The sequence below is a fragment of the Leguminivora glycinivorella genome, chromosome 7, assembly GCF_023078275.1.
Source record: "Leguminivora glycinivorella isolate SPB_JAAS2020 chromosome 7, LegGlyc_1.1, whole genome shotgun sequence".
Classification (NCBI taxonomy): Eukaryota; Metazoa; Arthropoda; class Insecta; order Lepidoptera; family Tortricidae; genus Leguminivora; species Leguminivora glycinivorella.
Window position 1 is genome coordinate 995,179 of NC_062977.1, and position 16,838 is coordinate 1,012,016.

Below are 16,838 nucleotides of genomic sequence, written 5' to 3' on the forward strand. Positions count from 1 at the left end.
TTTATTTTCGTTTTCACCGAGCGAAATAAATAAAATCGTTCCTTAAAAATAATTTATTCACAACCTAAAAATTGGGCGTTACAGAAAAAACTTTACAAATTTAACAATTATAAAAATAATTAAACGAAACTATGACCGAGATGAGTTTAAAATTCGTTCTAGATAAAATTTTCTCTCTATAATAAATATTGATTCTACACACTCCAGCTTTCACACAGGACCTACATCTTTACTATTTTTTTTTGTACTTTTAGTGCAACTTACTTTTTTCCGACTGAGTGTCGGTTTTTTATGTTGGCCCATCACCAGGCCTGAGGGCTAAAGTGGTCTCGTACAACTCGGATATCTGCGCGCCTAAGATTTCTGAAGCTACTATACTTCATTTGGATTAGAGTCTATTGCCTTGGAACTGATTTGCGTTTTTCGTGACCGTTTCGACCGCACGTGTTAATAAGGCCCTCTTCGTCTAAGGGTTATTGCAGGACTCCAAGCGAGTCCTCAGCCGCTTCTCGGCCTCCTTCATCTTCTCCAGCGCTTCGTGCAGCTCCGGCCAGGGCGGGCACTGCTGGTGGTGCACCATGTGCTTGTAGATCTTGGGGTACCGCATGTCCATGGTGCGCGAGATCGAGTTGTTCTCCTTGTGGACGAACTGCAACTCCACCTGACGAGTTTAGGACCATTCAAATATATCCTGTCGCATCTAAATGATGCTAGGCACTCGCGAGATAGCTACGATATTATAAGGAGCGTCAAAGATTGTAAGCATGGCTAGAAAGTAAAATAAAAATGATATCTCCATTGAGCGAAGATGAACCAATGAAGTGTTTTTATTGCGTCCTAAATTTCCTATAAATAACATTTTCGCGCAACTAGCGGGAAAGAAATTGAATGATAATAATTATAATTCTAGGTCAAATAAAAAAAAGACTACATACCCGGCTTTGACATGCGTACAGGATGGCCCCAACCACGATGATAATATCAAAGATACACACGACGAACAACGGGATAGTCTCATAGTAGTGTTTCATGGCGTACATAACTCTCAGCCGGTCGGGTATTCTGTTGTTGCTGTACTGGCTCGTGAGGCCCAGGTTCATGCGCCGCGCCGGCACCTGCAGCGGGGCCCTGGGTGCCCTAGGCGCCCTGGGCGCCAGGGTAACGGGCGGGGAGTACTGGGGCCCCAAAAGCACCGGGAAAGCCGGTCGCCATGCCGCACTGGCACTACTATACAATTTTGAAAACATGGTTGGAACCTAAAGGTAAATACTACACGACTAAGGAACCCGTAGGCCCCTTAGTCGTTAATTTAAAGAAAATTTTATACTAGAAACGACTTGCACTCATAGAATAATGTAATGTAATTTTGACAATGTCTTCTTTCAATCTAAGAGCATATTGATTTGACGTTTATAATGGGTATACCAAAGAATAGGTGGTATAGTCATGCAATACAAAAAGGATATATTAATAAATATATCACCAGTCTACAGCCAGCAACAGAATCAGCCAAGCGGAGACCAGTCACATACTAGGACTAAATAGATACAAACATTACACTGATGACGGAACAATGATGCAAATTGCAAACTGACTGGACTATATTTTATTATCGCATTCAATTTGTAGTTAAACATGTTTTGCCTTCTTTGCATTCAGTGATCGATCCTCCCAAAAGATCAGGGTACGTAGCCGAATGGCACAAACGCTCACGAAACGAAACGCTCGTAGATATCTATCTCTATCGCTCTTGCGTATTGGCGCGACAGAGCCAGACTACCTTTCGCGGCGTTTCGTTTTCGTTTCGCGTCGCAGAAATGCCATTCGGCTACGGCACCAGCGCAAGTAACAATGTCATTAATAAAACTAAAACGCTTTGTTTATAGATACAATTATTTGTATGTCAAAAATAATCGCTATATGCTTATTTTTGTCGATTCTTCAAAGCACAAGGCTTGGCCTCCTTCTCCGCCATTTTGTCAAGAACATTTTGCATCTCATGCCAGGGTTTATACTCCTGGTTGAAAACGAGAAGCTTGTGCACGGTTGGCTCGCGCAAGTTCATATGGCGGGAGATCGAGTTCCACTTATGCTCTGTGAGCTGGATGTCCACCTGGAACAGGAAGGCTAGAAAGAGGACGGAAAAGACTGTGTCTATGTAAGGTAAGGCTAACAAATCAGAATGACTACTCCGATCTGGATCAAAGTTGATAGGAAATATAGGAATATAACTAACGTCGTCGGGGCCGAAGATGAAGCTCACTAGTTCATTAACGCTAACTACATACTCTTGTATTGAAGATGTCTGATGATACTACCATTTCGCCAGTGGAACACACAACACAATTCCAGCTGTATGACCAATCTTTGCTCCCACGTTTTATATATTTTATCACCTTTTCTTGATTAACAAAGCGAATGCGCCTGAATAGATACACTCTAAAAGTCTGCCATTCAAATTCTACTTACCTTGTTTGCTAAGCTGTTATAAACAGCTGCACTTATTAGGAACACATCGAAGACTAAACACGCGAGCAACGGAGAGAGTTCCCAATGGTGCCTCAGTAAATAGAAGGGACGTCGGAAGTTCTTAGACACTGGCTGCTTGTACTGTTGAGGAAACCCGAAAGAAATTTGCCGGAGTTGGAAGAGCGATGGGGCCTTGAAGGGTACAAATCGACCCAGGGCAGACATGGGACGGTGGAATTTACTCGTAGATGACATAGTTACATTGATTAAGTAAATGGTGTGTATAAAACAAAATTGATAATCGTGGCTATATAGATTATGTTGTTCGTTTCAATACTTTCAATATACGCTCATCACAATCTACGGCACTGTATTCTTGTAGGAAATACCTATCTATGCTGACTCTACTGTGCATGTTTCTGAAAGTGTTTCACCAAGGAGATAACTAGTGTTGGAATGAACTACGTCTCACTGGCTGGTGGGAAAGAAGTCAAACGATAAATTAACAAGAGCCAAATGACAAATTTTTCATAAATGAAATTCAAAAGTCAAATCCCCAAATAAAATTAAGTTTAAGCGCAATTTGCAATATTGTCTAATTTTAGTAAATATGAAGTTCATAAGGCTTTCTCTTCGGCAGTAATTTCGAAAAATACTTATAATAAAATACGTGATGTTACAGGGACATGAACCTTCATACACCACGGCGGCGCATATCGCCGCGCGCCCGGCGGCGGTATCGAGCTATAAAGAACTTCTTTCAAAAGACTCTAAGTAAGCTATTATTTTTTTTTACCTTAATTTTAAACTATTTTGGTAATACCTATGTCTTGCCTTGTACCCACCAGCGTGGCACTTGCTTGCTAAAAAACGTCTTTTGTTAATAGTTACCACCTAAGTATAGAAACATCGCAAAATTATTTTAATTCCCTTTGCTTGTGATGCACAGACGAAGTGTAGAGTCAATCGTAATGCGAGTACTAACCCGCTAGGGCAAGTAACTTACTTCAGTACGAATTGTAATTGGGTCCTGGATGACAATATAAGTATGCAGAGAAAAGAGACGAAGAGCTACCTAACGCGACTTATCGACCAGAACTTATATGTGGAAGGACGACCGGATAAAGATAATTAGGATATCTATAGGATCTCTCTTTCTGCAAACATCTTGGCTAAGGGTCCGTTGCACCAAACCGTCCGTTACCGTATTAGAACTCTGCTGCGTGACGTTGATGTGTCTGTTAACTGTGGTTGATGCACCTCCGCTACTCACTTGTCCGATACTTTCCTTATATTCTCTTTTGTGTGATGACATTAAATATTACTTGTTGGCAGGTTCCCTAACGTCAGTGTCTGGCAACAAATTGAATTCTAGCACAACAGAGAACGTGACCAACTTGAACAGGTCGGACGTGATGGGCCACCAACTACACGCGGCTCCCCAGTACCACCATGGCCTTCATAGCGCGGGAAACGTTTACAGACGACATACTGAAGATTTTTCACCAAGAGATGAAACTTGTGCGAAACAACGAAGAAGACGATTTTCTGAACAAGAATTCATCCCCAATGGGTCTGGCACTAAAGTACTGTATAAGACGGCTGATAATCTTTGCAGAAATTCCCATGAATGCGGTTTAAGGTTTTATGACGAACATAGCGATAGGGAACCACATTTATTCGATGGAATGAATTACGGACTGAGCTCCTCGAACCACGATGTTCCCAATCACAAAATTAAAAAGAATAAACTAAACCCCCAAGAAAACTTAAATAGACGTAAAGCAAGACTACGAAAGCGTGGCGCTCCCATTATTATGGAGGACTCAGTGTCTGGATTCGACAGCTACGAATCCCTGACCACACCTGTCCAGACGAACCCTGGTCGCACTTACAGAGAGCCGGTACCCCAGAACGGCTCTAGCTACACACGAGAGGAGGCGTACCATAGAGATGTTCAACCCGATGTTGTAAAGATAAAAAAGCGCAGAGAAAAACCCAAACGACAAAAATCAAAGAGCCCTCATATACAAGAAAGACGAAAAAAGAAGAAAACTGATTCACCAGCTAACGAGGAAAAGCAATTTATTGCAGACATCATAAATCGGCAATATAAGCCTTTAAGCTTTTTTGGCAGGAGAGCTTCTGATATTAGTCAAATTTCCACTCCCGTGTGTCGTGATCAACGTTATTCAACACGCGAGATGGTAATACCAGACAGTGAAGTGTCCTCGTTCAGCCGCTGTCCTGCAGGGGGCTGTCGGCACGGCTGCGCAGCCGACGTGAGGGACATGCGTAGTCTCTGCGACACGCGCCTTCACTCCTCGCCTTGGCCTGTTCGCCAGCGTCATCGCCGCGCTGAAAACTACAACGACTCAAACTTTTACGACGTTGTCCCCGTAAAGGAAAAGACTAGCCCCAAATCCAGAAGAAAATTCATGGAAGATAATCTGACCATGAACGTAGTGCCTCCATCACCTCGAACTCACAGGCCTCGGCTCATTCTGGAGACACAAAACTACAGTGAATACGAAGATGACGAGCACCGAGAAAATCAGATGCGAAAGAGACGATCGCCCAGCCGAAGACCAGAGTACGAATACACACAAACTTTTAGACATGATGTATCAACAGAGGATTCTCCTCGAAACATAAATGAAATGAGTCCCAAATTTGAGAGGCATCCTAATAATAACTTAAAGTTACACGATGACATGGGCACAACTATGAGTAGTCAACACAATACCACGTCTCAGGATAACTCTGCAAATAATACTCTAAACCATGACAAAGATAACAGTATCGCTGTTGATAAGACAGATAAAGCGTTAAGTGAAATAAAGGACATACTCCAAAATTTTCTTCAGGAACTAAAGAAAGATTCATCGACATCTCAATGCGATCGGGTGAGCGGGTCTGACAAGAATAGCGGAAAACAGCTCGACGGAACACTCCGAGGAAGCGACAATGAGACGATGAATGCAATGAAGAACAGCGTTGGATCTTCGTTTAATTGCGGCCTAGGGCAAGGATGCGCATCGGCCATGCCACCACCGTTCATGCCCGGCTTTGCAAACCCATGCTGCTACCCGCAAGTAATACCCATGTATGGAGCACACGGGGTGCCGTACCTCGTGGCCAGCCCCAGCTGCGTCTGCGCGAACGCGGCCTGCGGACACAACCACCCGCGACCACAACCAGACACCCGTGACGCTCAATGCAGAACATGTTCAAAGGTGAACGTCACTGAATCAGAAGAGACAACTAAAACAAATTGCGAGACTGATGTTCTGATCAGAGAAATTTACAATTATGTTGCACGAAATCCGACAATTTGTAAGGAGTCAAAGCCTTCCCAAGACCACGAGCAAAGTCCCGAACGGAAGCCGAGCGTAGGCAAAAGCATGCACGCGCTGCATCAGGACGCGAACGTCGGCACGCCTCCTTTGCGGTGCTACTCGAAGAGCTGCGAGGCTATTGTCTCGCGACAGCACTTTGACACCTACTACGCCACCTACCCGAGCTACTCCGAGTCGTTACTCGAAGAAAGGCTAAGTCGTGAAACTGTCATGGATTATCAGATGCCGCGCGAAACTAACGAATATAACTTTAAGGAAAAGGTAACTCTTTTTTCCATTGCTTTCTTAAAGTAATAAAGTAAAAGGGAAACTCTCATGAGATTCGAACTTGTCAAAAATAGTTTATACAGGTCAGGGTCAATCATGTATTAAGTCAAAAAACTACCTTTAACTCCCTTTTCTTTTGGGCTGTAAATACACTAAACTCAAAATACACTAGTAGTCAATATGCTACAATTTCAAAACGACCTTTGCTCATAACACACGAGACCCTAATTACTATATTCCCAAAAGGAACCTGTCCTCGATATGCACCATTCTCATTGCGTACTATTTCCAAAATACTATAATCCCAAATTTCAACTCCTTACGTAGGAATTGATAATCATCATTTGCACCGGCCGTAGCTTAAAAATTAAGTTTTTAGGGGCATTATTCAAAAAATCCCAATGCCCTTTTGTCAAAAATGCCCTTTTTCTCACACCCTGTATGTTTTTCCAAAATCTGTAAATGCTATTTTTCATCAATTTGAAATCGATGGTCCCCTTAGACCATTTTCACGGAGGACTACGGCATCTCATAGCTGCCCTTATTGACTCGCTATCAAAATACACCCTGTATAGTATAATAAGTTAACGTACATAAACTCACAAATCGTGTAGACAGAGCAAATGAAACTATGAATTTCAGTGTCACTCTTGGCAATTAAGGAGTTGAAAGAAAACTTAATAACGAAAAAACAAAAATTGGCATTAAAAACAAATTAGGGTATTTTGTGACTAGGGTGTATTGGGATTAGAGTATTTCGGGAATAATGCCCCTAAAATACCTTAATTTCTTAAGCTACGGCCGGTGCAAATGATGATTATCAATTCCTACGTAAGGAGTTGAAATTAAACGAAATTGTGATGGTGACCGGTTGCCAGCCCACCGCCCGCACCACAATGGAACCCAATAATAAGTTAAGTAAGTAGTGGCATTACTAAAAAAAAACATATTTCAATCCAATAACGCCAGGACACAATGTTACCTTTACCTTAACGTAGAAACGAGAAATTGGCATTAAAAAAAAATTAGTGTATTTTGGGACTAGGGTGTATTGGGATTAGAGTATTTTGGGAATAATGCCTTATGACAGTAGAGTATTTTGGCACTTCCGCGTGGAGATAATTTAGGGTATTTTGGGATTATAGTATTTTGGAAATAGTACGCAATGAGAATGGTGCATATCGAGGACAGGTTCCTTTTGGGAATATAGTAATTAGGGTCTCGTGTGTTATGAGCAAAGGTCGTTTTGAAATTGTAGCATATGGACTACTAGTGTATTTTGAGTTTAGTGTATTTACAGCCCAAAAGTCCCTTTTCATCATTACTTAACGGTTTTAACGTAATACACCCCGTTCAAAATATTTTAATCTAACCAAAAGAAGTAAACTTACTGAAAACAACAATCTTTTTTACAGAAGACATCAAACAATCTACCTAAGCAACACTCTCAGGATAGCAAATTCAGCAGCGCATTACGACTTCTGCGAAAACACAGTAAGAAGAACAAAAGAGAAAACATCCATGAAGTGTGTCACAGTGAACAATCGATTGAAGTGGACGTGGTGCCAAAAGGAAATGCTTTTAATCAGGAGTTTGCCACGTACGCCATGCACGGGCAGGAGTTCTTGCGGCCTCCGCCGCCGCGGCACGACCCTCGCTGTCCCCCCACTTACGATCACGACTATTCCCCGTACGACTCCCAAATGACCGACTATTCGAGCCCAAGGCCGGTCACCGATAGATACAACCATTACGACCGCATGCCTCCTGAAGGCCCAGTCATGTACGATAACTCTTACGGTGAGCAGTGTAGTCATCCCACGCCGCCGCCAGGACCCTTATGCCTAAAAGAGATCGAAGTCAGGAGTGTCGGAACACAGATTGAGAAAAAAACGACTTTCCGAATGTTTTCCCAGAAAAAGGAAAAAGGGGATGATGCCGATTCACCTCCACCACGCCCTCTAGTAAGCATATTACGCAACAAATTAGAGGACACAAAATCAGATACTAAACCGGGGAAGGGACGCAAGCTATTTAATGTCAAGCCTCAAGCCACCGCTAGCAAATCAGAGCCCATGGCATCACTGACAGAAAAGATTCAAAAAGATATCACTAAGAATGACAATACTATATCCACAGCGATGTTGAGGAAACTGTTCTACAAGAGAAACCCGTTCTCGCCGCAAAACAGATTCGTGCGAACGATTATGGAAAAGGATACTCCGGTATACACGTGGCGTCCGCGATTGTTCCTGTGATTGTCCTGTGTCCGACCTGTGATGTGATGTGTTGTCTCAATTGAAATGTTTTAAGTGAAATTGTATTGTGTCATGATTATTTGGTAACTGAATTGATTTATAGGATTATATTTAGGATACCAGCGATATGTTGTTTTAATTATTAACACATTCTTGGAATGCTATTAGACAGACACGTCGCCGAGGCTCACAGGGTGGCCAGGGAGAGGTTTCACGAATGGGTGTCATGTGGAAGGCCCCGGAGTGGTATAATGTTTGAGGAGATGTGTGTCAGTCGACAAGTATTCAAATCTAGGTTAAAGTGGTGTCAAAATCACGAAGAGCAGTTAAAAATGGATACTCTCGCTGAAAAACACTAAGGGGAACTTCCGGGGTTTTTGGCATGAGACAAGAAAGATGAACGCTCGTCCTGGTCTTCCGGTGAGTGTCGACGGGGTGAGTGACCCTAAAAGCATTGCGGATGCCTTTAAAGATCATTTTAGGGTGCAATCTCCTCTGGGGACGGAGGCGACGGGGCCCGATGCTCTGACCGGCTCGGTGGAGGGGATTAGATTTACAGCTAAGGCAGTCGCACAGGCAATCAAATCAATCTCAAGAGGTAAATCTCCTGGCCATGACGGTCTGAGTATCGAGCATCTGCTGCACGCCGGTCCTCATATTGCAAGAGTCTTGGCCATGTTTTACAACCTTTGTATGAGCCATTCGTATATCCCTAATGTTATGTTGGAAACGATAGTCGTACCTGTGGTTAAAAATAAAACAGGCGACCTAACGGATAAAACTAACTATAGGCCGATTTCATTAGCAACTGTTATTGCTAAATTGTTTGATTGTATGCTTAATACACAGATAGAGAAATATGTCAAACTACATGACAACCAGTTTGGATTTAGGCCTCGGCTCTCCACCGATAGCGCAATTCTGTGTCTTAAGCATACAATTAGATATTACACTGATCGTGAGACGCCGGTTTACGCTTGCTTCCTGGACCTCTCCAAGGCCTTTGACCTGGTGTCCTACCAAGTGCTGTGGAAAAAGATGGAGAACATGCCCAGGGATTTAATTAATATTTTCAAGTATTGGTATGGATACCAGGTCAACAGGGTCAGGTGGGCAGGAACAATGTCTGAGGAGTATGGGTTGGAGTGTGGGGTGAGGCAGGGGGGGGTTGACCTCTCCCACACTGTTCAATCTGTATATGAATGCGCTAATCGTCGAGCTCAGCAGTCAGCATGTCGGTTGCCATGTAGATGGAGTGTGCGTTAATAACCTTAGCTACGCAGACGACATGGTGCTGCTGAGCGCGTCGGTGTGTGGTCTCAGAAGATTGTTACGGGTGTGTGAGGAGTACGCTACGAGTCACGGTTTGAAATATAATGTGACTAAGAGCCAATGTATGGTCTTTGAGGCCGGCAGTAATAGACCTATGAATGTTCCTGAGATAGCTTTGTATGGAACACCGCTTGAAAGGGTTAATACCTTTAAATACCTAGGGCACGTCGTTACTGCCGACCTAAAAGACAACGTTGATATGGAGCGGGAGCGAAGGGCATTGTGTGTAAGGGCAAACATGTTGGCCCGCAGGTTTGCTCGCTGTTCTAGCGGCGTGAGATTGACGCTATTTAAAGCGTACTGCACGTCGCTGTACACGTGCAGCCTGTGGGCTAGCTACACTCAGAAAACATACAATGCACTTCGCGTCCAATAGTTAGAATTGCTACTACAATATTTTCTTGACAAAAAGTGTATAATCTGTGGTGATTTTAATGTTAACATGTTAAACGATGATAAGAAGAAAAGTATGTTTGTTAAACTTTTGAGATCTTATAACTTTAGATATCTTGTTCACAACAAAGCGACGTTTAAGCGCAATGAATCTGAATCGTGCATAGACAATATTTTGACGAATTTACCTGAAGAATGCGTGTTGTGGACTTTAGTAGATCATAATGGTCTGTCAGATGGGCATGCGGGTATAGAAACCGGCTTTATAGTGAATAATTATAATCAGCATGAAAAACGGAAGGAGAAAGCTATTTTTGTGAACCGCAGAGTTTTCAGTAAAAGGAATCACGAAGTTTTCAAAGATTGTATAAATAGAGAAAACTTGTGTGTTTTAGGCATTAATAGTTTCCTTAAAACATTTAATACTATGTTGCAAAATAGCTTTAAAAAGGTAAAGAAAAAAATTCTTTTACAAAGAACTAACCGTGTTAAGTGGATAACCAAAGGAATCAAGGTAGCGAGCAAAATGAAACGTGTGCTGTTATCCATAGATACTGCTCACAACGATCAAAGTTTAATTAACTATCGCAAAGCGTATATAAAAATATTCAAAAAAGTTCTTAAAAAGGCTAGGATGTTAACGGTACAAAACCAAATTGCGCAGGCAAATAACTCTGCTAAAAGTATCTGGGAAGTGGTAAACAAGCGTACAAGTAAGAACAAGGTAGTTAGTAATAGCAAACTGGTACTCAAAACTGATCAATCATTAGTACATAATGGTGCAGAAATAGCTGAAATTTTTTCCAGCAATTTCGATTCCGCAAATTTTCAAATAAAGGGTGACCCTGCAATAGCTTATTCCTTACTGGAATCGAATTCCGAAAGAGTACAAAATAGTATGGTTTTTAGGCTAACTTCATCATTTGAGATAAAATCAATTGTCAAAGCTATGAAAAATAAAAAATCTAGTGGTTATGACGACATACCCATAACTATTATCAAAGATAATATTGAACAATTAGCTCAACCACTCTCATGTTTTTATAATAATTGTATAGATCAGGGTATCTTTCCCGACCAGCTGAAAATTGCAAAAATTGTTCCTTTACATAAAAAGGGTTCACGGACTGATCCAAAGAATTATAGACCCATTTCCTTATTACCCACCTTGTCAAAAATTTTTGAAAAGGTAATTAAGAAAAGACTCAACACTCACCTTTTCAATAATAATATTATTAATATAAGACAATTCGCCTACCAAAAAGGTATCGGTACCTCCGAGGCAATAGACACAATTATAGAAGACATTACTAATAATTTAAATGAAAAGTTAAGGGTGGCTGGTATCTTTCTTGATTTAAAATCCGCTTTTGACACTATTGATCATGACATCTTATTGCATAAACTAGAATTCTATGGTATCAGGGGAAAGGTATTAAACTTATGTAGGTCGTATTTGCGGAACCGAAAACAGTTTGTAGAAGTTACAGAGGTTAATGAAAGTGCTATTGAGGTCACCTATAGGTCAAAATGTGTTAACATAACACGAGGGGTTCCTCAAGGATCTGTGTTAGGGCCCATATTTTTTGTTTTATATTTTAACGACTTTATTTCTTATATTTGTAGGGCAATTCCAGATATAAAGCTAGTGACATTTGCAGACGATACGAGCGCAGTCTTGTCAAGCCCAACTCTTACTGGTCTAAATAATAAGGTCAATTTAGCACTAGAAGTATGTCAGGCATGGCTTCGTGCAAATAGTTTGATTTTAAATAGCTCAAAGACTTACGCTATGTTATTTAAAACAACAGCAAGAAATAATGAATCCCTATGTGTACATATTAATGGCGACATCATTAGACCTGTAGATAGCGCAAAAATGTTGGGTATTCACCTAGATTCACTGTTAAACTGGAAGGATGAATTAAATAATTTAGAAAAGTCAATTAGTTCTGCTTGTTATGCCATTCGCAGCCTCAGGGATGAATTGACCGTTGAGCAACTCAAAATGGTTTATTTTGCCCTTGTAGAGTCAAAACTCCGCTATAGCATAAAACTGTGGGGCAACAGCTATAAATTCAATATAAACCGAGCTTTCGTTGCCCAAAAAGATGCTATACGTGCTATAGCTAGAATTCCTCCATGGGAGAGTTGTAAGAGAGTCTACAAATAACAGTAAGCGTCCTGTTGATGTGTCATCAAGCATCGCAATCGTTTTGAATGATTCAGAAATGATTGATTCATGACATGACTAATTAATCAAAATTGGAATCTTTATGAATAATGATCCCAGTATTCCCAGTAAAATAGTAATAAATTAAACGGGCAAATTGATAGTCTGCATGTATTTAAATACAATCACTGCGTTCAAACAACACGATCATTCATGAAAACTCTATAATTAAACCCTAGAAAAGAGAAGGAGATAGGAAGTTAGATTCTAAAAATGAGGTCCAGTTGGTCCAGATTTGGTCGGACGTTTGTTCTAGTCATTCGATTTAGAACTGTAGTTTTTATGGCAGAGATGCGGTTTTGTTTTAGTATGATGGAATTTTTTTGCCGCTACCGATTAAAGGGTTAAAGGGGTGAAAAGGTGGAAAGAGATTACTGTGGGTGTGGGGGGTAAGTATAATTATATGAATCTACTAGTACTCTTTGCTCGTAATCGTATGGATGGAACCTAACAATACATAGGTTTGTTTTATATTCAAAAACATCTCCCACAAGCCCCCGAAAATATAGGCTACACCATGATGGCTACACAACGATTCGCTTTGGTAGTTCTGTCAAATTTATTGATACTGGCACATTTCTTCATGAAATTCCCATACTTTTGAAAGTTTCAAATTGTCAATTTCAATATGCTATCCACATTGCAATAAAAAAATTAATGTCTTTTCACACAAAGATATAGTGCTTATTATTCGTTTGGAATCATTTCGCCATTAATGTTTCGGTGCTTCAAAATTTACACGCGGAACCCTTGAGAAATACCTTCAGGTAAAGCTCATATCACCAGCTTGCACCTATTGATCCCACAGCTGGGCACAGAGATCCGCTAGTACAAGAGTTTGGGCTAAGTCGACGTTGTTAGCTCAATTCTCGGATTGGAGACTCCACGGCAACTTTGAGTCTATTCGTTATTGTATACAAGATTTCTCCACGATGTTTTTCGTCACCGAGAAGCTCAATTGATATATCTTACATAAGACTCGAATATTTGGTTCGCACCGGGGTTTGTTTCGGGAGCCGCACCTGCTCGCTCTTCAACAGCAAGTAAGTGATTTTGTCTAAAACTTAGCAGTGGCTCGATGCACAGCGATTCTTGGTTGTAGGTGGTCGACGGAATGGTGCTGTCAAAGTGTCCCTCGAGTTCGAAGGTAAAAGCCAAGCCATGCTCCACTCGGTACAAGGCCGTCGAAAACTTCCTGCGCAGAATAGCCTTCAATTTAGGTAAAATTATCTCAAGGACTAATTGATTCTAGTTATGTAATGATAAAATACAATATTTATACATTACCTTCGCAGATATATCGTTAATAACAATATAGCACTAAACAAAGAAAAGCAACGTTAAGAAAGACAATCTACTAATTTAATAACAGTTCAATGATATTTATTGTTCCTAACCCATATTTTTTAGTTGTATTATATTTATTTCTTTAGTTCATGAAAAGTTTCATTGAAACTGTATTTACTTTTAGGAAATTCACCATCCAAAACCGAAGTGAAGGTTATATCGTGCATACCCATCGATGTGACGGATCTACAACAGAAGATCCTTTGTCTCGAGAAACAACTTGAAAAAACGCGGGTCGAACCCAAGAAGAATGCGAAATGTGCTGCGCCCGTCATTGTGAGCAGAGTCGATGCAGACGCCACCAAGTATATTAACACGAGAGCGTCCATTCACCAGCTTGTCGACTCCTCCGACTATTACCCTCGCAGACCCACGCATAAAACACCAGAAATATATCGCTATTTAGAAGATAACGCGCGGTATAGCTGTAGGTCAAACAAAGCCGAAAATCAAAATGTCTTCGGACGCGTGATCCCGGTAAAAGAACGCACGCGGTTGGTCTACTATGCTCAAACTGCCGGCAGCCCTTTCTCTTACTATAACAAGGCTAATGATACTAGTAAAGAGAACTCTGAGGAACCGATGGATAGGGAGTATATATCATCGCTCGTAGACCGGCAGCACACGGTGAGGATGTACCTGGACGACGACATGCTGGGCAGCCAGGGCTCCGTGCCCGTGTGCCGCGACGCGCCGCGCGCCTCCGGCACCTCCGACGACCTGTGCTCCTGCTGCCAAGGAAACTTCCTCGACGTCGATTGCAAAATTCGCAAGCGACCATTCTACGCTGCGAACATCGATCATGGAAACATTTATTACGACTCCAGTTTCTACGATGTTAAGCCAGTAAAGGAAAAAACGGATAAAAATGATCTAATCGAAAAGGATTTGACTTTTTTGCCCGAGTACTACCGATTTAAACCAGAATATTGTTTAGATAAGGATTCAATACCGCAAAAACACTGTAGTAGAAAACCGATTCAGAAGAGGGAACGTCGTGCAAAGCCAGTATTTATTCCGAATGACTCATCTGCAACCGACGGTCTCGTTGAATTTAGCCACGTTTACCCGAAACGTTTATCACCGAAGGCAGAAGTTAAGCATAACACGAATAAGGAGCCAAAAAATGCGGAGTGCACGGCACGGAGTGACAACACTGAGTTCCACGTGAGACCCGCGAAACCCATTCAGACATTGCATACAAATAACCTCACCCCTACTTCTAATCTTCTCAGCGACCCCTTATCCCAAAATGCTGAATGCAGCCAGGAAATTCAATGCAACAATTGTCTCCTGGGACAGGTTAAAGCTCTTCAGACATCATTGTCGCAGTTGGAATCTAACCATAACGATACAAAAACAACTTCAAAAAATGCAGCCTGCTTGGTCCACCCTGTGAACGAAACGGAATGCCAAACTGATCCATTAAATAACGCTCAGTCGGATTCGTCCAGGCCGCCTGATAAGACCGAATCTACCCTGAATCAGATCAAGACCATGCTAGAAACAGTTCTGGTAGAAGTAAAGACAAACAACGGAGTGAGGAATGTCTTAGCCGAAAAAGAGACAAAAGATGCGGTTGTACAGAATGAACATGGGCCGACATCAGAGAACGAGCGTCTCCTTAATAGTATCACGTACAGTCCTTACGCCATGCTCAATCCGTACATGGCGTCCTGCTCACGCACGCTACCCTCGTACTGCAGCTCCATGATGCATCAACCTGCCCCAGATTTGACTTACGTTACAAACTTCCCTGAAATGGTTCATCATCAAACAGTCGCCGCGCACTCCTGCTTTCCTGACAGAAATGCGATGCATCCCAAGGTGACCTCGACATGTGGCACTAACACATTGCGCGATCCGCCAAAGAGGCGAAACACTGAAACGGAAGATCTTATAAAAGAAATTTATAAATCAATCAAATTAGACGTGGATTACCCACTAAAGTCGACGTCGACCAATGAAAGCAAGACGAAGGATGCATTTAAAGCGCCCGAGACCAAAACAGCACTGGGTCGTGAAGAAATGGTCTTCAGGGGAGCTGTGGGCACGTCTAGAGCTGCAAGATTAGGGAGCCCTAGCAGCCATTCGAGCCTGACTAGACCCCATCGCCGGGGCTCGCTACACCAGCCACCAAAACCAGCAACCAGCGCGCAGAGACGACAGTGCGTTTCTCAAGGAACGAATAAGGACTCACAACTATCAGATTCTGATAGCGAGAGCGATGACGTTATTCTGCCTTCGACTTCACCTGCTAATAAGTTTTCATTGGTAAGAAACTTTAGATGTTATTAATAACTTTCTATAGGTACGCAATAGTTGCGAATAATTACTCTAGTTCAAATAATCCCTACTAATTTACGAGTAATAACAAATCATCAATTTTATTTAGCTTTTCAAACAAACCTACGTTATTCCCTGTTATTCTTAAACATTAAGAGATAAACTTACTTTTTTCCAGAATCCCGCTAAAAAAGGATTTTTCGGTAAAGTAATGTCTTCAGTCGTGAAAAGAATGCGCAGAAAAGAAGAAGAACGACCACCGCCGCAGGAAAAGCGTATTGCCGCCGCCACACAAGACTCGGAGTCATCCGACTTCGAGACTCCCATGATCCCGAAACAACGGCCGGTGAAACACGTGTCCTACGCGCCCGCTGCGCAAACGTGGAGAGAAGGGAGTGCTCGCCCCACGGTCACGTCATCAAAGACGCGGCGCTTAGGACAGTCAGCGTACCGGCGACCAGAACGCCCCGGTCAGCAATCCCAGCGCATGCCAAAATACGTCCATGCCCGGCCCCGCAGCGTACTTCGCCCTCACGCTGGCAGCTCTCAAATCCGACGCACCCTCTACAGACCACAAGCACCGAACCGACCGCGAACACCACCCGAATATATGAAGCGAGTCCCACACAATCAATACGATTGGCGAACGACGCCCAATTCTAGGTCCGCTCATCGCATGGCGCCGACGAACGACTACAAACCCAGAATCCCCACGAAAAGCCCGGGGCTAAAAATAACTAATAAGACTTGGATGAGGAAACCGGTGTACCATTTAGGGTTCGCCTGTGGCCCGGAGAAGGAGAAAATTATGATGAATTATTGAGTGGAGTGAGCGTTCAGGTTATTCGAAATTGTTAGTGAAGTCTTTTTAAATTGTCTATAGTGAATGTCTTG

The 16,838-nt window shown here is 42.2% G+C and overlaps 3 protein-coding genes across 3 annotated transcripts; 2 read left to right on the forward strand and 1 right to left on the reverse strand.

The window, feature by feature from the left end:
* Positions 1-58: 58 nt before the first annotated feature.
* Positions 59-2,727, reverse strand: LOC125228318. The gene is made up of 3 exons (XM_048132830.1): positions 2,470-2,727; positions 936-2,113; positions 59-661 (listed from the first exon to the last, which is right to left on the reverse strand). The coding sequence occupies exons 2-3, from the start codon at positions 1,245-1,247 to the stop codon at positions 467-469; spliced, it is 507 nt and encodes a 168-aa protein (XP_047988787.1). The 5' UTR covers positions 1,248-2,113; positions 2,470-2,727; the 3' UTR covers positions 59-466.
* Positions 2,728-3,041: 314 nt separating this feature from the next.
* Positions 3,042-8,479, forward strand: LOC125228277. The gene is made up of 3 exons (XM_048132774.1): positions 3,042-3,243; positions 3,805-6,089; positions 7,511-8,479. The coding sequence occupies exons 1-3, from the start codon at positions 3,156-3,158 to the stop codon at positions 8,351-8,353; spliced, it is 3,216 nt and encodes a 1,071-aa protein (XP_047988731.1). The 5' UTR covers positions 3,042-3,155; the 3' UTR covers positions 8,354-8,479.
* Positions 8,480-14,079: 5,600 nt separating this feature from the next.
* Positions 14,080-16,807, forward strand: LOC125228394. The gene is made up of 2 exons (XM_048132946.1): positions 14,080-15,932; positions 16,123-16,807. The coding sequence occupies exons 1-2, from the start codon at positions 14,241-14,243 to the stop codon at positions 16,765-16,767; spliced, it is 2,337 nt and encodes a 778-aa protein (XP_047988903.1). The 5' UTR covers positions 14,080-14,240; the 3' UTR covers positions 16,768-16,807.
* Positions 16,808-16,838: the final 31 nt, after the last annotated feature.